The sequence below is a fragment of the Urocitellus parryii genome, chromosome 1 (genome assembly GCF_045843805.1).
Source record: "Urocitellus parryii isolate mUroPar1 chromosome 1, mUroPar1.hap1, whole genome shotgun sequence".
NCBI classification, from domain to species: Eukaryota; Metazoa; Chordata; class Mammalia; order Rodentia; family Sciuridae; genus Urocitellus; species Urocitellus parryii.
In genome coordinates, this window is record NC_135531.1 from 275172555 (window position 1) to 275197949 (window position 25395).

The 25395-nt window shown below is 36.9% G+C and overlaps 1 protein-coding gene and 1 pseudogene across 19 annotated transcripts in view; one reads left to right on the forward strand and one right to left on the reverse strand.

Annotated features, from left to right (window-relative positions):
* The window catches only part of Trip12 (thyroid hormone receptor interactor 12), a 148437-nt gene that overhangs the window by 108125 nt on the left and 14917 nt on the right, over positions 1-25395 (reverse strand). For 18 of the 19 annotated variants that reach the window (XM_026396213.2, XM_026396212.2, XM_026396232.2 and 15 more), the window contains exon 2: positions 970-1116. In XM_026396213.2, coding sequence (XP_026251998.1) covers positions 970-1067 — 98 coding nt within the window. In that variant the 5' untranslated portion in view covers positions 1068-1116. Of the gene's footprint in view, positions 1-969; positions 1117-23440; positions 23555-25395 lie in introns of those variants that run through there. The other variant, XM_077791035.1, reaches the window with a different exon arrangement.
* Positions 22947-23592, forward strand: LOC113188076 (large ribosomal subunit protein uL24m pseudogene; annotated as a pseudogene).

Sequence of the window (25395 nt, forward strand, 5' to 3'; positions counted from 1 at the left end):
ACAATAATCTTATAAAATAGTTATCTCCATTAACCAGACTAATAAACTAAGATTTCCTGAAACCCACATACAGAATACTCACAACTATTTAATGGCAGAGGTAGAAATCACATAGAACTGTCCTACTCCAAAGTCCACTTATTAACCACTTAAATAGTCTGATGTTGCTATGGTATGTTTCAATTTGTTCTTTATATTTGAACTTTAAAAGTGCTTAAATAATTTACCAAATTACATACATGATTATGCCTCAAATTACATCAGGCAATCCTGTAACAATTTCCTCCTATCAAATATGGTCATTCCATAGTCGCCTGGATTAGAGAACTCAGCTTACAAGCAGAGTTGAGCAGTTTTTACCCAGAATGATAGTCCTTAGCTCAATCAGATCCAGAAATTTATAATACAGAGAATACATCTGACTGTTTGCTCTACTTCATGTAAAACTACTCCAATTGGAGAAAAAGGAAAGAAAATAAAAAAGATCAACACCAGATTACTAGAGATAGAAGACAGGTGCTAACAAAATCAGAATACTTCACCATTCAGACCACATTCATATGTGGTCAAAAGGTATAATGAGGATAAACCCCTAAAAGCTGGATGTCACAAGTTCTTAAAACAAATCAAACTTCCGTTCAATAAGTATTATCAATTCAAAACATGTAATAAAGATCTAAATGACGGAAAACTGTACTGTAGCATGTACTAGAGTAGAAAGAAAAGACAAACCCAACACACCATATGCTAACAACCTTAAATTAGGTTTGATATGTCAATGATGGAAAACTATTTTTTCAGCCTTCCATATTTAGGGAAGGAGTCAGACATTAGTTTTTGAGTTTCAGTTGGGTGTTTCATGGAAATCAGGAAAAATTAGCCATTTTTAGGATCATTACTCAAGTTTTAGTCCTTAAGAATGGTTCCTTTTATTCCCAACTCCTTTTCAAATTACCATGAAATACATACCTTCCTCCTATTGAGTCGTCTTGTGGTTGGGCCCCGGCAGTGTTCCTCTGTGAACGTCGCAGTGACCCCCCTGGATTGTTATTAGGCCGGTTGGACATTGGCACCTCTCTCTTGAAGGGACATACCCTTTCTAGACACTACCATTCACTAAAAGAAAAACAAAACAACAAAATTAGATGTACACAACACAACACAGAGAAGAAACGAGGAGTATCAAAGGAGGAAATTTAACGCAAATTTGACTTGATAGCATTCAGCAATGCTGCACTCTGAGGTGTAAGACACCAATGTGTTACAAAATGGTAGGAAAAAAACTCAAGGTATGTGGTCTAGCACCCAAAATTTATCATGGAATAGCCAAGAAATTATCAATTCAATGAAAACAGAACAGGAGAAGATGCCTGTTTCCACATTTCTAGTATTATACAGAGACCTGAATCTCTAGTAGAACAACAGAAATGAGCACTGCACCTGAAGTCAAAACACCTTGCCTCAAATCCTATGACACAACAAGTATTAAAGGAGTCTGCCTTTGTAAAAATCACATCCATTAAGCCTCAGAATCCTCACCAAAGAATTAAAAACAACAGTCATACCTACTTCACATTACTGATGTAACAAATGAAATAATACAAAGGAAATGAATTTTTTTTAAAGTACCCTTGATTAAACCCAGGGGGGCTCCCTACCACATCCCCAGCTACATCCCCGGCCCTTTTGTTGTTGGTTTGTGAGGCAGGATCTCATGAAGTTGCCAAGGCTGACCTCTAACTTGTGAAGAATCACAAGTTGTTTGTGATTCTTTACAAGTTAGAGGCCTCCAAAGTACCTGGATTACAGGAGTGTACCACCACATCCAGCAAAACTATTTTATCTTAGTGCAGAGGTGAAAAGAAAGCATATGAAGTACAATAAACTGAGCAAAAGTCCCAGATATCATGGATTTCAATACCAGCTCTGCTGATCATAAGCTTTGACAAATAAATCCAAGATTTCATTTGCCTCTTCTATAAAATCAGTATATTACCCATCTTACAGGATTGTCAAGAACAAGAAATGATGAATGTATTTCATATCAATTTAGCTCAAACAGTTCTTCATCAGTATAAACTTTCTCAGTTTTTATAAGAAATGTAATTATTGTACAGATAAAATGCTGATAATTAGATTAGTTTCACTGATAAAACAAGCCAATAATTACAATCATAAAAAGTACCCCTGTGCCAGGCACAGTGGAGCATGCCTGCAATCCTAGCATCTCAGGAGGCTGAGGAGACCTTGTCTCAAAATAAAAATAACAAAAAAAGGCAGGGTGGGCATGAGGCTAAGTGGTTAAGCAACTCTGGGCTCACTCTTTGGTACAAGAAAAGTACTACTTATATAAATCCAACTTTTCACAATTTTTGAGCCTTAAGCCTCCCTTCAAATTCCAACTAGAGTTCTTTCTTTATATGTATTTACTGGGGAAGGCAGCATAACAATGACCATATACTTTATAGAAATTGGTGCCAAGAAAGAATGTGAATTAATCATAACCAAGTTTGATACTTGATTTTGTTTAAAGAGATTCTGTGAACTGTAATGTGAAAAGGTTTTGAGTTATATGCTGACCCTATTCAGTAGAAAAAAATTGTTCTTTTCCATCACATGCCCACAACAAAGTAAATTATAATCAGAAAGTTCAAATTACTAATTTAAGTTTTGTCAATTTCATTAAGAAAAAATGATAAAATGCTATGCAAATATGAAAAGAATGGGAAATGGTTGGGCATGGGATTGCATGCCTGTAATCCCAGTTACTCAGAGACAAAATAAGATGATCACAAGTTTGAGGCCAGCTAGGTAATTTTGCAAGACCCTGTCAAAGAAAGAAAGAATGAGCACTAGAGAGATGTCTGAGGATGTAGCTCAGTGTGGTAAAGCACATGCCTAGCATATGGGGTGCCCTGGGTTCAATCCCCAGCATGGTCAAAATAATAATAATAATAATAATAATAATAATAATAATAATAATGAAACAAAGGAAGAAAAATGTTAAAATTTACAGGCACTAATATGTAGAAGCTCAGCATCTTCCCACTATATTTTATGGGAAATCTTCTTTGTATGTACATACATACATACATACAGGAACGTGCCTGTAATCCTAAAAATAATTTTTTAATATTGTCTATGTGTTAAAAAAATTAATGGAATAGGATTTGGGGGTGTAGCTCAGTGCTCAACTAGCATGCCCTAGGCCCCCGAGATAAATCCCTGGCACCCACCCACCCTCCAAAAAATTAATGGAATGATTCTGATGTGGTGCACAGACCTGTAATCCCTGCTATTAGGAGTTTGGGGGAAGGAATCCACTAAGGAAAGAAGTGATCAAGCTGAGAAGCCTGGCCAACTTCATTAAGACCTGCCTCAAAACTTTTTAAAAGAGCCAGCAACCTAACTTTGGTAGAATACTTGTAGCATTCTCAAGGCACTGGATTCAATCCCCACCCAGTACCAGAAAAAAGAAGGGAGAGGAAAAAAAAGGGAAGGATTCATAAAACAGGTTTTGTTAACATTGCCTTTGTGAAAGAGGGCTGGAAGTCTGGAATCTTCATTACTCCCTTTTAAACAATAATGTGGATTGCTCTAACACATTTCAAAGTGCAAAGCTCCAGAGTCAAACTGCCCAAGAATGAATCCTCACTGCAACACCAAGTTGTATAACCCTGTGCATATACACTTCTCTGTGCCTCACTCTATCAATAAAATGAGGATAAAGAATTTACCTCATAGAGTAAGGATCAAATAAGAAAATTCAAGTAAAGATCAAAGTGCCAATCTTATAGAAGGGCTCACTGCATGATAAGCATCTACACTTCTTTTTTTTTTTGAGAGAGAGAGAATCTTTAATATCTATTTTTTTTTTTTTTTAAGTTCTCGGCGGACACAACATCTTTGTTGGTATGTGATGCTGAGGATCGAACCGCCTGAGCCACATTCCCAGCCCGCATCTACACTTCTTTAAAGAATAAAAACAATACTGTGATAAAACAAAAATATGACAAATTGGTAGAAACTTAACCCCCCAAAAAAATCACCATTAACATGGGTTAATTTCTAGCAAAATTACATCAGAAGTGAGTTTTTGCTCTAAAAGACAATCAATAGTGTTTTAATAGGGTAAAGCAATCAGTAGGAAAGCTTTGTTAAAATATGAATACCTGGCCCCTACATTCTTAGATTCTCATTTTGTGAGTACAAGAAATGGAAGACATAGTTAAAGTGATTTCCTGGTTGTACTATTATACTACAAAACAACTGTACTACATTAAGAAGTAAAAGGCCAATTTTTTTTCAGAATTTATTCTAGAAGTTTCAGTATTTCAAACATCATCTCAATACCATTTCACCTAGACCCTGAATAGTACAGATACTGTACAGAATAGTACAAAATACTGTTTTTCTCACTCTGAAAAGCAAAGAATGCTATTATTAAACAGGGTTGGTAGTTCTCATCTGCCCACTTTCTGGTATTAAACACCTACTTTATGTCATAGGGTGGTAAGTCATTCAAATAAATATAACTTACCTATGGTCTTTAAAGAACCTTAATACCTCTTCCTGTCAACCGGCACTATTATCAGCCCACAAACCATCTGTGGACAATTCTTGAGATTTAATAGAGAAAGAATGGCAAACACAAACACATTTGATTATCAAAGTGTTCCCTGCCTTTAAAAGTCAAAATTGATCCTTAAGGAAGGAAATCAGACTGTCAAACTTTGGAATCAGAATAAAAGATTAACATGAGAGTGGGGCTTGTAGTTCAACGGTATAGCTCTTGCCTAGAGTGCCCAGTGCCCTGAGGTCCATAAATAGTAAGGAAGTAGGGGATGCATGTTAACATATATAATCTCCCCTCTACCAGGTAAACAAAAATCATAGTTGGAAAGGCACCTCCCCTTGGAGACAGTCAGGTTCATCCCTTGCCATGCAAGATTAATCCAAATGGAGTTCAAGAAATCTACTGAGGAACCAGTTCTCTGAATCTTGATACTGAGGAGAACACTTTACCTTCCACAGATTACCATCACCTCAATTTTAATCAAAATGCACTCCTTCCTCTTTGGCTCCAGATAAAAGCCCAAAGAGTCAAAATAGTTCACCATGCAATGATTTTTTTTCTTTTTTTTTTCTTTTATTTTTTTTAAGTGGTACTGGGGATTGAAACTAGGGGTACTCTATCACTGAACTTTGTAATTTTTATTACAGCCCTTTGTAATTTTTATTTTGAAACACGGCCTCGCCAAATTGCCCAGGCTGGCCTGAACTTGTGACCCTTCTGTTCAGCTACCCAAATCACTGGAATTACGGGAGTGCCTCACAGCACCTGACATGTTTTCCTTCTTGCTATGGGAATATTCGGTACTGTCTTAACCAATTTGTTATGTATGCCTACTGTTATTACTTCAAGGCAGAGAGGTATCTCCAGTTCAAGGCCAGCATCAACCCTGTCTCAGAATAAGAAAAGCTAATTAAAACAAACAAAGGGACTGGTACAGTGCTTGCCTAGCATGGACAAGGCCCTGGGTTCAATCCCGAGTACCACAAAAAAGGAAAGAAAAAAAAATACTGCTAGAAATTATGTGTTTGTTTTGGTGACCTGAAATACATTAAAAAACTCAAAAATTCCATCTTAATAGGCTACCTCATAAATAATTATTGAAACTAAAAGTTTTAAGCCCAATCTGTTAATATTCTCCCATTAAGTCATGAAATACACTACTGAAACAAAGCACTCTCTTCTAACAATGAACACACCCTTCATTTCTGTGGGAATAATCAAGATTTTTCATATAAAACCTTTAATGCTAAATCCTAAAACACTGAAATAAAATAGATGACATGTACAACACTGAGTTCAAAAAAAAATAACACAACACACACACACACACACACACACACACAAAGACAAAGAAGGAAACATAAAAAGACTAATGGGTAGAAATCCCAGCAGCTAGGAAGGCTGAAGCAGGAGAATCGCAAGTTCAAAGCAAGCCTCAGCAAAAGCGAGGCACTAAGCAATTCAGTGAGATCTGTTTCTATCTATATAAAATACAGAATAGGGCTTGGGATGTGGCTTAGTGGTAGAGTGCACTCGAGTTCAATCCCTGGTACCAAAAATTAATAATAATAATAATAATAATAATAATAAAGGTTAATGGGCACCTTCAAGGTTAAAAACAATCCTACAACTCTGCTTGCAGCCTAACTATGACAAAAATATTCGTAGCTTGAGTAAAATGGTATTATTAATTGAAAGTGAAAAATAGTTCTATAAGAAAACTTCATTTAGGAAAAACAGAATTCCATATTAAATTTTACAACAAGACGGGATAAGGTGGCACACACCTGTAATCCCAGCCACTTGGAATGCTGAAGGAGGAGGAACCCAAGCTCAAGAACAGCCAAGAAAAAATTTCAGATTACTCCAAAACAAAATATTATAAGGGCTGGAGAATGGTAGAATGCCCCTGGGCTCAATCCTGGTACTAAAAAATAAAATTTATAAATAGGGTTGGGATGTAGTTCAGTAGTATAGAGCACTTGCCTAGCATGTATAAGGTCCTCGGTTTGATTCCCAGCATTACAAAAAAATATTTTTGATAACAAGAAAACTGCTATTTTACCACATAATCACTGTCACTGCAGTTCTTGCACCAAAGACAGTTTAATAAGAAATTATGTTTAAGTAATACTGGCACAATTTTTAAAAAAAGCTTCAGGGGCTGAGGATGTGGCTCAAGCGGTAGCGCACTCGCCTGGCATGCGTGCGGCCCGGGTTCGATCCCCAGCACCACATACAAAACAAAGATGTTGTGTCCGCCGATAACTAAAAAATAAATATTGAAATTCTCTCTCTCTCTCTCTCCCTCTCACTCTCTCTTTAAAAAAAAAAAAAAAAGCTTCATAATGGTCACACCTCACTCTTGCAAAGAAAAAAAAAGGAACATAAATTCTCTGATGATTATGCAGTGAAAAATATGGTGGTCCTTCAAGGAAAACCTCAATCAAACATTTAGGAAATTGGTTTTCTTCTAACTGCTAAACACAAAAGAAAGACTACTAAGGCTAGTTAAAAAAAAAAAAAAAAATTCTTTTTTTTTAGTTCAATCCTCCCCTTGGTGTAAAACTTTAAAAAAAAAACAAAGGAAATCCCAGTGACACAGGCTGAGGAGGCAGGGGAAATCTCAAGTTCAAGGCCAGTCTAGGCAACTTAAGACCCTGTCTCAAAATTAAAAAGTAAAAACGGTAGAACACCCCTGGGCTCCAGAAAGAAAGAGAAAAAGACTGGGGGGGGGGGGGGGGCGAGTTTAGGATGGGGTATGCTTCCTAGTCAAATGGCCAGAAGTATGGAAGGGATACAGATGCTGCTTGTATTTATATAAAATTTTTTATCAGAGGAATGATATCTGATGGGACTGAGGAACAAATCTCTAATTTAGTAACCCAGAACAGACTCATGAACAGACCCAAAGCCAGATTATTATTCATAAATAACATCACTACCTATCACGAATTTGACAAGCAATGCTAAAAACTGAAGGAAAACTGTACCTATTTTACAATAAATATAAATAAAATGCTTGTGTATCCTATGCAGTATATGCAATGTTTCCACTTTTTAAATTGACATTTAAAACCAATCTTATTTTTCTAATGTGTCCCCACTTATGTCTTATTCATGGGTCTTCCAGAGACTGGGTTTGGATTTAGAATATGAACTTGGAGCTAAATAACAATAGTAATAAATATAATTTGCATAATGTTTAACCGATTTGTTTATTGTAGGAGTAAATTTAAATCTGCCAATGAACCCTAGAAACCATTGCTTCATTCCTATTTTTCAAATAAGGAAACTGAAGTGTTACAAAATTAGAAGCCTGCGTGAAACAAGTAATGGCATTTGGACCCTCCAAGAAAAAAGGAATAAATGACATCTGGTACTGCAAGTCTGAACAACTACCCACACTAGACAAAGAAGGAAATGACTATGTCCTATACAGTATGGTAAGTTACATACACAAAGGCAGCATAAATTAAACAACTTTACAATAAGATGGAACAGAAAAATCACCTTTGCTTATGACAGAAATCATTCTTTCTTAAGTGAGAATGCCAAGGACTTCAAGTAAGCCTGTCTTACTTGAGGAATGAAAAAGAATGAAAAAAGAATGAAAAAGGAATGAAAAAGACTGAGGGGCTGGGGTTGTGGCTCAGTGGTAGAGCCCTTGCCTAGCATAGTGAGGCACTGGATTCAATCCCCGGCATCACATAAAAAAATAAACAAACAAATAAAATAAAGGTATTGTGTCCATCTACAACAGAAAAAAAATATTTAAAAAAATTTTTTATAAAAAGATTGAGAGGTATTGAGATATAAAGGCAAATAAGACAATTCTGGCTCACCAGGAACTAGCTTACTGCTCTGTATCTCCCTACTGGCCTCATTTCCTGGCTCTGCTAATTAATAACCCAATAAGATCTACAAATGTGTTACCTTCATCTAAGTTTGTTTCTCCAATAAATTGCCAATTATTAACATGATGGCTGGCATCTTTTTCCTTCTGTACAGTGATGAGGATAGAACCTAGGACCCTTATACATACCTATACCCTATACATAAGCATGCATTCTACCAGTTATCTACATCCCCTAACCCAATGGATAGGTATATATTAAATACAATTAAATAACTGAAATTTCAAAGAAAAGGTAAGTAGACAATAGGTCCACCATCACGAATGAAAAAGGAACTAGAGAAGGAAAATGGCCAAAAAATATCTACCAAACCATTTGGGAGGGGTGGAATAGTTACTCAGTGGTAGAGCACTTGCCTTGCATGTATGAGGCACTGTATTCAACCCTCACCACCACATAAATATATTGTATCCATCTACAACTAAAAAATATATATTTTTTTAAAAAGTTAAACATTTGAGAGAGTATATTACAAAAGTCAAATTCTTAAGTAAGAAAGGGGCTATACTCTCGAATTTACAATGCTGGAGCCACTGGGATTTTAATCCTACACCATCATGCCTCCCGGTCTTTTTTTTTTTTTTTTTTTTGAAACTGGGTCTTGCTAAGTTGCCCAGACTATCCTTGAACTTGCAATCTGCCTATCTCAACCTCTCCCAAGTAGTTGGGAATATAGGCATGTACCACCATGCCTCGTTTGCCTTGCTTTTTTCATATATGGTCAACAGGTATGAGAACAAGGGACCAAAGGTCTACTCTGAGAATACTATAAAATGATCAACCACTCCTCATTAACTATGCCCAACTATTTCTAAAATATAGAGCAAGTCATTTTGTCATATAAATCCTCTCAGGTCATATAGCTTGCATAATCATTAAAACGCTAAATGCACTTAATATTTCCTTCTTTTTAGGATCTCATAGACTAGACCAGAATCAGCAACTTTTAGCCTACATGGCAAGAAAAAAGAAAAAAAAAAAGGCTCTCATATCTGGCTTGAACAGGTCTGCAGTCCTGCTTGGCTACCATAATCAGCCAGTCAGTGAGGGTAGTAGGTCAGCTTATCACTATAACATTTTTAGTACATCCTCTTAAAGATGTTTCTTACATCTACCCAGTAATCAAGATACAAAAGGGAAAAGGGTATTAAGACTACAAAGTCTCTCAAATCCAATTCACTTCCACATTTAATTCAAGTCTAACTTAGCATTTATTTCCACTTTTCTTAAATGGAATACTTTTTAAATTCTTCTTTATAAAGACTTAGTAACACACTTATTAAGCACAGTGATTATGTGAGCTACTGAGGGAAGGAAGAGAGAATGACAAATACCTTCTCCCCCATGGGGGCAGATTGATAGTGATTCTTATCCAGGAACTATTACTGAAAGTCAAACACCAAATACCTTGTAGATTACAGCAAGGTGATCCCTACGTACAAAAACAATTTTATGTTTGGCAAATGACCTTTAGAGTATAAAGGCACAAATTAAGGCAATATTTTTGGAGTATTCTCAACACATGTTCTTATCACAATTGTGAACATCATAATAATGAGATGAATGAGGTTTATGTACTTAACATAGCTTATACAAAACAGTCTATACTTGCTTTGCAACAATACTTCAACATTGATAAAGACTGGTCCAAACAATGAATATGTAGCCTATCACCAAGTGTTGTTTTTCAGAATCAGAATATATGTTTCTCATATCAGCTATGTGTGAGGACAGAGTTTTATGCCATTGTTTTGGTATAATTATATATCAGCATCTATTCCTTGTGGTCATTTTTATGAGACTCTCTTATACCTCTAAATTTTAAATGTCAAAAATCATACTTAATGTACAGCAATTTCAATTTTCTAGGACTCTAACCTAAAGTAGTGTTTGCTTGAGTATTCAAGAATTATGTAATCATAACACTGTGATATGTCATAGTGGAAAATGAACATGATCCAAATATTTTCATTGTATCAATTCTACAAAATAATGAGACGAATTTAAAGAGGTAGAGCCATAGATACTGAACTGTTCTCTAACTGCTAAACACTGCTAATTCCTTCAAGAAATATTTGAAGGCTTATATAACTGGTGTCAATAATCTACAAAATTGGGAAGACAAATAACCAAACTACTGGCACACTGTGGTAAATGCCATGAAGGATGAAACAGGGAAAAGGCAGAGAATATTGGGAAAGAGGAAGGAAAAGCTACTCTGGGTTTAGGCTCACTGAAAGGATATTTTATTTTTGTATGTTTAAAATATTCTATGTACGAGCTGGGGATGTGGCTCAAGCGGTAGCACACTTGCCTGGCATGCGTGCGGCCCAGGTTTGATTCTCAGCACCACATACAAACAAGCATGTTGCATCCACCGAAAACTAAAAAGTAAATATTTAAAAAAAATTCTCTCTCTCTCTCTCTCTCTCTCTCTCTCTCTCTCTCTCTCTCTCTCTCTCTCCCCATCTTTTAAAAAAAATATTCTATGTAAAAATTTTTTTTTAAATAATATGGGCTGGGGTTGTGGCTCAGAGGTAGAGTGTTCGCCTAGCACGCATGAGGCACTGGGTTTGATACTCAGCATCACATAAAAATAAAGGTATTGGGCTGGGGTTGTGGCTCAGCCATAGAGCGCTCGCCTAGCATGTGCGATCCTTAGCACCACATAAAAATAAAAAAATAAAGGTATGTGTGCAAAATTTTTTTTTATTTTATATTGTTGGTTGTTCAAAACATTACAAAGTTCTTGATATATCATATTTCACACTTTGATTCAAGTGGGTTATGAACTCCCATTTTTACCCCATATACAGATTGCAGAATCACATCAGTTACACTTCCATTGATTTACACTAAAAAATACTTTTAAAAAAATAATAAAGGTATTGTATCCTCCTACAACTAAAAAATGTTAAAAAATAATAAGCACTAAAAGTAAGTTGTTACTATCTTTATAAGGGGAAAGAAACTTGATTTTGTTTTCAAAGAGTCATTCATAAACCACTTATATTAAAAAATTCCAGGGCTGGGGATGTGGCTCAAGGGGCTGCGGATTTGGCTCAAGTGGTAGCCGATCGACTGGCATGCGTGCGGCCCGGGGTTCCATCCTCAGCACCACATACAAAGATGTTGTGTCCACCGAAAACTAAAAAATAAATATTAAAAATTCTCTTAAAAAAAATTCCAAAAAAAATAAGAAAAGCTAAGCTTGATTCAGAACAAATCATCCTTGACCTAAATGTGTCAACCTACATTTCATTAATTCATCCTTTAAATCCATGTCTCCCACTTCTAACACCCTGAGAGATTATCAAAGAAAACATGACTCTCAGAGTTGAAGACACATTTTATATATATATATATATATTCTATCTTTTCTATCCATTTGAAAAGTTGCCAGAGTTAACAGTGTGTATCTTCCCCTGGGTCTCTTTTCAGAGACCCAAATGTTTTCCACAGAGAGAAAGCATCTCCACTTATACTTCAGCCATTTTCTAACTCCTCTAAGTACTAATCAGCAGTATTTTAAATACACTGAATTGAACCCAGTAGTGCTTAACCACTGAGCAATATCCCCTAATCCTTTTTAAAACTTTTTTAAAATTTTTGAGGCAGGATCTCAGAAGATGCTTAGGGCCTTCTTAAGTTGCTGAGGCTAGTTTTGAACTTGCAATCTTCCTGCCTCGGTCTCCCAAATCACTGGGATTACAGCCTGACATCTTTTTCATAAACTGGATCTTTTTCTTATATATATACAGAAGTATATCCATATGGAAATAATGATGAGCTACAAAGATCTCCAAGACACAAAAGTGGGTAACAGCCAGTGGTAACCAAGCTTCCTAACCTTGAAATTTTCTCAGCTGAATACAGTGGTTAAATTAAAAAAGCTAAAAGCCATGTTCAGGGGATAGCATAGTAGGAGAGCCATATGTGAGGGACAGCACAAGTGAAGAGGGAAAAACATGTCCATGTTCAAATCAACAAGACTACAGCTTTCATTCTTCAAATAGGCAGAAATAAGCCAGGCATGGTGACACACACCTGTAACCCCAGCAGCTCTGAAGGTTGAGGCAGGAGGATTCTTCAAATAAGAAGAAATAAGCCAGGTGCAGTAGCACACACCTGTAACCCAAGCAGCTTAGAAGAATGAGGCAAGAGATTCAAGAGTTTAAAGCCAGCTTCAGGAAAAGTGAGGCACTACACAACTCAGTGAAACCCTGTCTCTAAAATAAAATACAAAATACAGCTGGGATGTGGCTCACAAAAAGGGCAAAAACAAATTGAACAAATATTGTAAAACAGGGCTGGTTATATAAATCCAATTCCCTTCCTAACCTTTTCACTTTAATTCTTTTACTTCTTGTTATCTTCCCCACTAATAGTTTATCATAAAATATTTTTAATAGCTGAGGAGGGTTCAGCACTACAACCCTATCGCCTACCTCCTGCAATTAAGTTGGGGGAGGGGGGGCCATGGGCAGAAAAGATGGTGGAATGAGATGGACACTATTCCCCTAGGTACATGTATGACTGCACATACGGTGCTACAGCTATATCTTGTACAACCAGAGAAATGATAAGTTGTGCTGCAATTGTATACAATGAATCAAACTGTATTCTGCTGTCATATAAACCTAATTAAAACAAATTTTTTTTAAAAAAGTTTGTTACGGAGCCAGGCACAGTAGGATAGGCCTGAGGCAGGAGGATCTTAAGTTACAAGCCAGTCTTGGCAACTTAATGAGACCCTGTCTCAAAAAAAAAAAAAAAAAAAAAAAAGGGGGGGGTACAGCACCCTTGGATTTAATCCCCAGGGGGGGAAAAAAAGTTTTACATGTACTTTACCCATGTCTACTCATCTATGACACCTGCTCATCCACTCATCCAATTTCTGGATATATTTCAAAGTAAACTGCAGGCCCTATTACACTTTGTGTGCATCATAAAATAAGTGTTCAATTGTAACTTCATATTTTCAGTTAAATTTAAATTCCATCAACTGCACAAATCTTAAGCGTAAAACTCAATGAGTTGCGACAAACAAAAATCAAGACTTTGATTGTGCAGTGGTACATGCCTATGATCCCATCTACTTGGGAGGCTAAGGCAGATGGATCCCAAGTTCTAGGCCAAATGGTGCGATTTAGCAAGATCCCGTCTCAAAATTTTTTTTAAAAAAGAGATGTGGGTGCAGGTCAATTGTAGAAGGCTTGCCTAGCAGGTGTGAAGTCTTGGCCTTAGGTTCTATACCTACTACCAAACAACACAAAAAGGGATAGTTTACCACCCAGTTTCCTCATGCTCTTCCAGGATAAATCTCTGCACCTTCCCTTCCAATTCTGAAATCATAGTTCTGATTTTATTTTTATCTTATATAGTTTTGTCTACTCCAGACTTTATACAAGTAGAACTGTGTATCCTCTCATGTACCCTCTCATGTACATATTTTGTATGTAATTGCATATCATCTTTTATTCCTTTGCAATGGTTACATGACTCTCCCACATCCCACAATCAAAATAGCCACTTACATAGATTTCAGCTTGTTTCAGTATAATATCTTGATACTTACCCATGTGGCTATCATTATTTATACCTTCTAGTGCTGAAAAGTTTTCCACTGTATGGATATATCACATTTTTGTTTATCCTTTCATTCTTCTGTCAATGCATATGTGAACTTCTAAGTTTTTTGTTTTGTGGTACTGGGCACAAGGGGTGCTCTACTCCTGAGCTACACCCCCAACCCTTTTTGAAATAAAGTCTCATTAAATTGCCCAGGCTGGCCTCAAACAGAAATCCTACTGCCTCAGCCTCCCAAGTAGCTGGGATTACAACTATGAGCCAACAACTATTGCTAAATTTGGGTCATTAAAACTGCTACAAACATTCCTCTATATTTCTTTCAATAGGTATATATGCTTTTAAATTCTCTTAAGTAAATACTAAGAAAAGAACCACTAAATTATAAGGATTATAAACTTTTAAAAAACTACCAGGGCTGGGGGGCTGGAGTTGTGGCTCAGTGGTAGAGCACTTTCCTGGCATGTTTGAGGCCCTGGGTTGGATCCTCAATACCTAAATAAATAAATAAATAAAAGATTCTTTGATGGGCTGGGGATATAGCTCAGCTGGTAGAGTGCTTGCCTTGCATGCACAAGGCCCTGGGTTTGATCCCCATCACCACACACACACAAAAAAAAAAAAAACACCCTGACAACTAAAATCATATATCTTCTTTAAAAGCAGCTATTTTATATTCATTAGTATTAGATTTATTAGTATAATTTTTTTTTATTTACTCCATATACTCAACAATAGTTGGTGGTATCAGTACTATGAACTTTAAATATTCTGATGTGCTTGTAGGAGTATTAGTTTATTGTTCTAAGACATACTTTCCTAGTGATAATGAATACTTTTGTTTGAAGCACTCCCCATTCTACTTTCCATACCCACAATACTCAAGAACCCAAATTCAAACTTAAAGGCAAAAAATCTATGGGCCACACTTTCAGGGTTAAGATGACCAAAAGTATTCATGACTCCCATACCTCCCATCTGCTAGCAAAGTTGCCTTTTTGCTAAACAATAAAAGGAACAGAGAGTCAGACATTAGGAGAGAAAAGAAAAGAAAAGCTATTCATGAGAATTTGTACATGCCTGGTCAAGATCTGTAGACATTTTGAAATCAGATGAATGATCTAAGAAACATCAAGCCAAGTAATTCAAATCTTGCTGATTTTTCGCGGAATTATTTGAAATACTGTTAAAATTTAATTCTTTTTAAAACACAGGATAGGACTGCAATGTTTCTAACAAATTCCCATTAGTCTAAGGACCACAATGGGTATCAATCAATGTCTTAGGTAAGACAACTAAATATTGACACAGAAGTAGGTAAACTTTTCCTGGCGAAATGTTTATTCCAGGTCTCTGGGAAATTCTACAAATAATAAATCATCTAGAGACAATGAACAGAATATGGACAACACACAAGTCAACAAAGCAAACCGGCAAAAGCAAAAGAACAAAATTTCAAAGACTTCAGATATCAGAATAATCAGATCTTAAAACAAGCTGTGCACAATGATGTAAACCTATAATCCAAGGAACTTGCATGGCTGAGGCAGGAAGATCACCAAATTCAAACAGGGGGCAACTCAGTGAAACTGTCTCAAAATAAAATGTATAATGGGTTGGAGTCAGGCATGGTGGTGACTGGGTGCAAATCCCAATGATTCTGGAGGCTGAGGCAGGAGGATCGTAAATTCAAAGTCAGGCTGGAAATATGGCTCAGTTTGGTAGAGTGCTTGCCTCGAATGCACAAAGCTCTGAGTTCAATCCCCAGCACCGCAAAAGTCAACCTCAGCAACTCAATGAGACCCTATTTTAAAATAAAAAATAAAAAGGGCTGAGGATGTAGCTTGGGTATACAATGCTTGCCTAATCTTACTTAACGAGCATACCTATGGCCCTAGGTCCAATCATCAGTACCACAGACATATAAGAATAAAGGACAAATCTGAAATCCCAAAAGAAATAGAAAAATCATTAAAAGTTACATTGATTTGAAAAAGAACCAAACAGAACTTCTAATATGATAAATAAAGCTCAGGGCTGGAGATATAGCTCAGTGGTAGAGTACTTACATGAAGTGATGGGTTCAATCCACAATTCTACACAATTAAATAAATAAATGTAAAAAAACTGACCTTAGTAGGCAGATATATTTTGGGTAAAATACAACACAAAAACAGAATGAACTAATATCAGAAAAGTGAGAACATGGCAAAGGCATATCTAAATATTATACAGTAGCTGAGATACAAATTCAGATTTGAATGGTCCAAATGAACCCAAACAGGATAAATAAAAGACTTTATGCTTAGAAACATCATAACACAAACACAAAACACCCAAAACAGAAAAGAATATTAAGGTGGGTGGGGGTCACTATTTTTTGATACACAGCTGATTTCTCAAAAGCAGTTTAGAAAACCAGAAGACAAGTGATTTCTAATTTTGTTCAGCATGGTAAAGACACGTGTCAATAGGGGCTGGGGTGGTGGCTCAGCGGTAGAGCACTTGCCTAGCATGTGCAAGGCCCTGGGTTCGATCCTCGGCACCACATAAAAATAAACACACAAAATAAAGGTATTGTGTCCATAAACAAACAAATGTTTTTTTTTTTTTTTTAAAAAGATACATAAAGAATACTACACCAGGTAAAATTACCTTTTATGAACAAGTCTCTGGCAGATTAAAATTAGTGGCTTTTCGAAGAAAAGGGACCTGGACAGTTGAGATAGGACAAAAATATAAAGTAGCAAATATAAATACAAATGAACATTAACACTATAGAAGAATATCTAGCAGGGGATTTTTTTAACCGGTAAAAGTAAAATGATAACAATATCTTAAACTCAAGAAGAAGTTGGTAGGCTAAGTATATTTTCTATAAGCAGGGAAGGTACATTAATTATTTTGTTAGACGTAATATTTTAATTTCTTTTCTCCCTACAGGGCTGGAGATTGAACTCAAGGCCTTGCAGACACTAGAATGGCAATATTTAAGATAGTCACATTAGAAAGTAGTCTTCAGAGAGAGAGGAAGCAGATACACAGAGACAAATAGGTATCTGAATTTCTGATTCTAGTTAATTGTTCCCAAAGCCTAGCTGCCAGATTCCATTCTTAAATTTTCACTAGACATAATCAATCTCAAGTAATAATTCTAGCTAATCCAGTGTCCAATTAATGTTTGAACTTTATATTAAAGTTCTTTTTTTTCACTCCCAAGTGAGATGGATAATATTGTAAATCAAACTCATTTATGGTCTCAGCATTTCCCCAACAAAGACAAAACTTTTTTTTTTTTTTTTTAAAGAGAGAGTGTGAGAGAGGGAGAGAATTTTTTTTTTTAATATTTATTCTTTAGTTTTTGGCGGACACAACATCTTTGTGTGTATGTGGTGCTGAGGATCGAACCCGGGCAGCACGCATGCCAGGCAAGCACATTACCGCTTGAGCCACATCCCCAGCCCCAAAGACAAAACTCTTAAGTCAGTGTACAAAGATTTCTGATGTCACTCTTTTTAACCTTAGCAACATCAGAAATATACTAAGAACAAGCATTACTCATTTAATAGAGGAAAAGCTCAAAGGCAACTCAACTAAACTGAAGTATCTAAGCTTAAAGTTACATTAGAACTCTTGTCTCCTGACTGAGATCAATTTTCTTACAAACTTACCTTTAATGGAATAAACTCAAATGCAGTTTATAACCTTCCATTATCAGAATGCTGTATCTAGTCATTTATTAAAAATAATCAACATTTTTAGGTTATAACACATAAAAGTATCTGAAAATAATATTCATGTCTAAAATCACTGCCCAATATTAATGTTAATAAATCGGTATCATAAAACATTAGTTTAGTATCCTTTGTTCCCATTGTTTTTAAAATAAAAATATTAAGAAACCAGTAAAGTCACGTTTGATGGTGCAACACCTGCAGAACCCCCAACTCTAAAGGCTGAGTAGGAAGAAGCTTGAGTCTAGGAATTAGAAAAAACAACCTGGGCAAGATAATAAGAACTTGTTGCCAAAAAGACAAAAACCCGTAAAGCAGAAAATAAAGAACTAAACACCCACCTCAGCCATGAAATGTCTATGTCAATCATTTCTCACCTCCAAAGAAAAGAAAACCAGCTATAACATACTGGAAGGAGTGATTGAAAGACTTATTATCACACTTTCAAAAATTTAAAATATTAGACAATGACGTTTCTCTGGGGTGGGCAGTTTGGGGTCACAAAAAAAAAGGGCTAGGCGGTGTGTGTATAGCTTAGCGGTACAGCATTTGCCTAGCTTATGAGAGGCCTTGGGTTCAATCCCCTGCACTACACACACACACACACACACACAGAATGAGCTGAAAGAGAGCCTTTGGTAGAAGTCATGCAAGGTTTAAAAGAACTTTGGAAACCTCAGACCAATGAAAAACCAAACAAATAACCAGAATAAAAGGTGACGGAGTATGGAACTACCCTAAGTACTACTACAAAAGAGCACACAAGTCCTGGTGGAGAAACTACATCTCTCAAGGGAGGAAATATATAGACTATAATAGATAAAAATGGTATTTCCCCAGGAGTGAAGGGTGATGGTCTGAAATAACTGTTTAACGGGTGTTCCAGACAGAAACAACTTTAGAAAGGCCATGAACAAATGTACAGGACATAACTGGGAATGGACTCGGAAGAAAGCCTGAAACCTCAACAACTCTAAATAGAAAATTCACATTTTTTTTTTTTTTTTTGCACAGGTGATTGAATGGAGGGGGGCTCTACTACTGAGCCATATCCCCAACCTTTTTACTTTGAGACATAGTCTCGCTAAATTGAGTAGGCTGATCTCAAACTTGCAATCCTCTAGCCTAAGCCTCCCAAAATGCTGAGATTAAGGTCATGTGCCAAGCCCAGTCACACATACACTATTCAAAAGAAATTACATACTAAATATATAAAGTGTTAATAGGACTTTTAAAACAAAACATTCCTTATAAACCTGGAAATAAGAAAGATATAAGACCTTAGAAGTCAACTGAGGGAGTACCTCAGTGGCACAGGGAGAGCTTAGTATGCCAAGACCCTGGGTTCAATTCTTAGCAGCAAAAACTAAAAAAATCAATCACATAACTTTTAATCTCTTAGTTGAGGCTTCTACACTCTTGGAATATTAAAAAAGAATGGTAAATTGTTCCCTGAGCAACCAAGTTTGATTCTGAAGTGAATTTGGCATCTTCCATCAAGAGTATCCTATACAGCCCTCTTAAAATGACAATGTTATAGCCAACAAATAAGCACATTTTCTAGTTAGCAGGATGTTTAAATTCAAATAATAGTTTAAGTAGAAACACTAAACTGAAATTGCCAAAAGAAAAAGAACCAGTTTGTCCCAATTGTAGTAAGTACCAAACCACAGATTTTAATTAGCAAGATTTTAACTAAGAAAATAGTACATCACAACAACTGAAACCTTTATCTGTACAAGTCAAAAAAGAAATGGGTATAGGATTCCTTTTTTGTAGTGATAAAAATAAAGAAATTTGCTAGGGATGACATGAGTGCATAACTCTGTAGCTTCATTAGAAACACCATACTTTCAAATGAATAAATTACATATCACATGATCTAAATCTCAATAAAGCTGCTTTTAAAAATATTTCATTCTGAAAATGTTCCCTGCCTTCAAAAGTACTGCATAAAGGAAAACCTTTAAGTTGTTGCTTTTGAACCTTCAACTATGCCAACAATGTGATGCATCAGACCTCTCCCCCAAGATACCATAAACCAACTAACATTGAATTTTTTACTTATTAATGTATTTATTTATATTTATTGTGGTGATGGGGATCAAACCCAGAGTCTCCTTCATTCTAAGCAGGCACTCCACCCTACCACTGACCTACAACCCCAGCTCCCCAACTGACATTTTAAAGACAAATGTCTGTTAAGAATGAAAAAATTCTCAATATATTAAAGTACATTTGTCAATGCAGTTTCTAAACTAATAAGCTGATGTCCTTAATAACCTGTACGTCTTTCTATTCTCTATTTTAATAAAGTAATGACGCTGGTGTTGAGATTCAGAAAACCTCACCCCAAAATATGATACCTTGTCAAGGCTTTGAACTGAAGGACACAGAAGGTCTCTGGCCACCTGTCACCCTCTTCCCAAAGTGTGGGGGTGGGGGGTGTCTCTAATATTTCCCATATCCAACACTAAAAGCAGTTCAACAGTAGAACCCAACTATCATGAATTCCAAGAATCTCATCAAACCAAGTTAAGATCAACTCAAGTCACAAGAAAGAATGCTAAAGGTCACTGACCTTGCTCAGAACAGACTTAAAGCACAGTTTATCACCTATTCTTCTGTGAGCAAAGCACAACCTATCACCTATTCTTTTGTGAGGGGCTACCTGAAAGGCTTTATCTGCACAAGTCCACCTTCCTTTACCTGTGTTTTCTCCCTCCCTTTCCCATATCCTGCAGCGGTATCCCCCAGAAAACTCTTAAAAACCCATCCCTTCTGAAGCTTAGGAAACTAAATAAACCATCTAGCCTTTTACCCCTTTGCCTTCTCACCTTCAGTCTTTATACTGGTTAGAAAGTCAAGTCATTTTGTTTCTCACACTGGGAGTAAATATAAAACTGAAAAACAGAAGTATTTACAAAAAATTCACTGTTATATTCTACAATATAACTGATGTTGTAATTGTAAGTACCTAAGCAGTATAACTTTATTTTTCTAAAACTAATTAAATCCAACATAATGTCATTTATCTATTTCAAAAGAAGTTCTTCTAGGATTCACTAAACCCAGAAACTACATGTGTACTTTGAATAACTCTCAAATAACCCAAATCTAAGGGTTATTCAAAGTAGACATGTAAACAAAACAACAAAATTATATATATCTATATCTATATCTATATATATCTCCCTATCCAATCAGCAAAAATTTGCAGTCAAACTGTGCAAAAGGCATTGATGTGTTAGGAAAATGAAGAGCTGGGTATACTGGCACACACTTGTAATTCCAGAATGCAAATCAGGAGACTGAGGCAGAAGGGTCACAAATTCAGGCACAGGTTGGGCAATGTAGCAAGACCTTGGCTCAAAATAAAAAGGGCTAGGGATGTAGCTCAATAAAGAGTGCCCCTGGGTTCAATTCTGAGTATGAAGGCGAAGGGTGGTTAATCACCCAAGTTGAAACAAAATTCCAATTCATGATAGCAAGCAACTGTTTTAGCATTTTCATTAATAAAGTTTCAAGTCAACTGCCTTTAAAAAGGAAAGAATTCTCAACAAAAGCAAAGTAGATGGTCTTGAAGTTAAAAAGGAGAGGGGTACAAAATATAAACTAGAGAGATTTAGAATAATGTCCTCATAATACCTTTCTTATTGGAAGTAATTTTTTCATTCTTCCTGTACTAAGATAAGAAATACCAATGCTCTTGCTTTACAAACTATTTGAGATATACTAAATTAAAAGAGGCAGATCATGTTGGCACATGCTATATTCACAACTGGGGAGGCTGAGGCAGGAGGATCAGAAGTTCAAGGCTTCCCTCAGGAATTTAGGAAGAATTTGTCTCAAAGAGGGCTAAGGATATAGCTCAGTGGTAAAGCATCCCTGGGTTCAGTCCCTACTACCAAAAATAAAGAAGAAATGAAAATGGCTGGAGATATGCTTAGTGGTAAAATATATCTGGATTCAATCCCCAGTACAGGATATTGAATTCAAACCCAGCCTTAGCAACAGTGAGGCACTAAGCAACTCATTTGAGACCCTGTCTCTAAATAAAATACAAAATAGGCCTAGGTATATGGCTCAGTGGGTCAAGTGCCCGAGTTCAATCTCCACAACTGGGAAAAAAAAAATTTAAATCTCGAAAGTAAGTTAGCCCACTACTCATTCACAACCAGGAGTTCATACACTTAGAATTTAAGACATAATTTCACTAACCTCTAATTGATATTTAACATTTTTTTCTAGTATTAACAGGCAACCAACCACAGCATTATTGCTGGTACCTTTAACTTTCTAAGAGAAGGTATGGATATCATCATAGCACATTACAAGTGTTGCAGATACCCTGAAATATCATTTATGTTGTTCATTACTTTGAATATCTGCTAGACCATGTTACTGAATGTTCTAATAAACACATTACTTACTGTATTAAAACAAGCTTAAAAGTTTGGGAGCTAGGTGTCAACATTTTGATACACTTGATTTATTGAGTCTTATTTTTTGAGTTTAAAATTTTATTTTTAGGGGCTGAGGATATAGCTCAGTTGGTAGAGTGCCTCGCATGCACAAAGCCCTGGAATTCAATCCCCAGCACCACAAAATATAAATATATATATATAAATTTTGCCACCAAGCATGGTAGCACACACCTGTAATCCCAGTGACTCGGGAGGCTGAAGCAGGAGGATCACAACTAGCCTCAGCATCCTAGCAAAGCCCTAACCTTAACTTAGTGAGACCCTAACTCTAAATTTTGAAAAATTTAAAAAGGGCTGGGGATGTGGCTTAAGCACCCCTGGATTCAATCCCTAATACAAAAAGAAAAAGAAAAAAAATTATTTTGAGGTACCAACAAGCTGACTGCTTCAGGATCCACACTACAAAAAAGGTTAAGAACTCCTGGACTTAAAAATGTTCGAAAAAAGGCCGAGAGGCTGGGACGAGCAAGGCTGAGGACCCATGTGCAGAGGTGACCAGTGGAGGCTCAGCAGTGCAATGCAAAGGGAAGTAACCGCAGTTTAGCCCCGAGGTGTTGCAATTCCTGGGCTCATCCGGAGGCAGAGCTCACAAGCAAAGTTTCTGAGTCTTCACTGGTGAGGAGAATTCTCAAAGCTCCTAGCTATGCATCTCTCTGTATTGCTGGCCTTGGCATCCAAGGTCATTCTGCCCCCTCACTACAGCTATGGGATGAGCCACCCAGGATCCCTGGCAGTCAAGAGGAAGATCACCCCCCCACACCAGGTGGCGCCCCGTGGGTGTGGAACCCATCTCTGATGAAGACTGGCATCTGTTCTGTGGGGACAAGGTGCAGATCCTGGAAGGCAAGGATGCGGGGAAGCAGGGCAAGGTAGTTCAAGTTATCCAGCAGAGGAATTGGGTAGTCCTGGAGGGGCTGAACACACATTTCCACTACACTGGCAAGAAAAAGGATTCTCCGGGAACCAAGATCCCTAGTGAAGCCCCTTTGCTCCACTCCCAGGTCAAACTTGTGGATCCTGTGGATAGGAAACCCACTGAGATTGAGTGGAGATTTAATGAGGCAGGAGAACAAGTCTCCACAAGATCAGAAAGAATTATCCCCAAACCTGAATTTCCCAGAGCTGATGGCATTGTACCTGAAACATGGATTGATGGCCCCAAAGACATATCAGTGGAAGATGCTATGGAAAGAATTTAAGTGCCTCGTCTGAAGACACTGGAGGAAGAGGTGATGGAAGCAATGGGGATCCAGGAGACCTGGAAACACAAGAAAGTCTATTGGTATTGAGTCTGGGGAAGACAGCTTCTCCTGCTTTTTATCTTAGCCTTGAAGACTAAGCACTATTTTCAGACACCAATAAAGTACCATTAGTCCAAAAAAAAAAAAAAAAAATTGTTCTAACCAGCTGGGTTCAATGGCACAGGCCTGTAATCCCAGCAGCTTGGGAGGCTGAGGCAGGAGATCTCGAGTTCAAAGCCAGCCTCAGCAACTTAATGAGGCCTTAAACAACTCGGGGAGACCCATTTTCAAAATAAAAAATAAAAAGGGGCCGGGCTTGGTGGCACAAGCCTGTAATCGCAGCGGCTTGAGACACTGAGATAGGAGGATCGCAAGCAAAGCCAGCCTCAGCAACGGGGAGGTGCTAAGCAACTCAGTGAGTCCCTGTCTCTAGATAAAAATACAAAATAGGGCTGGGGATGTGGCTCAGTGAGTGTCCCTGACTTCAATCCCCAGTACCAAAAATAAATTGATTTAAAAAATTAAAAATTAAAAAGGGCTAGGGATGTTTCTCAGTGGTTAAGCACCCCTTAGTTCAATCACTGGTACCCCCCCCCAAAAGCGTTCTAACCAGAACTTTCCAATGAAATACATATTAAAAATGGCAGCATGCATAAATGATTCAGCATTGCTTATAAAATTTATTTCTATTACATACATATATACATCCATACACTGATGATACAGACTGCATATCAAAAAAATTTAAGAACTAGAGGTCTAAACCTGTCTTTGTACAGAACACCATTACCTTTTCACTTTTAAGGTATGACCTCCTTCTCAACAGGAAGACTCACTTGGGGAGGTATACTAGTCATCTCTAGAAATAATTTTGCTTTCTGGATTAAAAAAATATATATTTTCTTCCATTCCTGTTTCAAATGTAGTGAACACAATGACTTCATGCCATGACAGTCAGTGACCATGAGAATCACCTGCTAGGCAGGGCAAAGTAATACACAAGAGCCTGGTCTTTGCCACTATAAAGGTGAACCTTGTTGTATGAGGAAAAATAAACTGATCTGTTTAAAGCCCTGTAAGTTTTCTATTACCTGCAAGTGAAAACATTTCTTCAGATAAATTATTATCCACAAGGTCACCAAGTAAATGCCCTTTGAAGGGTAACATCTGAGCTAAAACCTTACATGAGACATGTAAAATCCCAAAGACATTCCAGGCAGCAAGAATACCACAAAGACCAGAAAAGTACAAGAAAATGTCAGAGAGGTGAACAAGAGCCAAGACCATATAGGACCTTGTAAGCCTCTAGGAGCCTTCAGATTCTTCCCAATGAATTGCTACAAACACACATACAAATCCCTCAGATATGTGAGAACATTTCCCAACTTAATACAAAAGCTGAGGAGAACGACTTTAAATACTTGGCTTTCAACCAAACCAGTAGAGCACTCCTATAATTCCAGCAACTAGGGGGCTGAGGCAAAAGAATTGCAAGATTAAAACCAGCCTGGGCAACTAAATAAGACCCTGTTCTCAAATAAAGACCTGGGATGCAGCTAAGTGGTAGAGGCACAGAGGGTGGAAGGGGGGTGTTAGGATTAAACAATAATGTATAGCTGGCACTTGATAGGTCCTCACTTGTTATAGATAAGGGCCTCACTTAATTTTATTCTCTTCTCTGAAATCTCTTAAAATTTAATTTTTCAGAAACAATAGTTTTAAAGCATCTTTAAAAATTTAAAAAAAAAAGTATAGTGGTTCACACCTAAATTCACAACAAAAGTGGGGGGGGGGGGGAGACAATAAAAACAGGAAATTCTAGGCCAGTCTCAGCAATTTATCAAGTCCCTG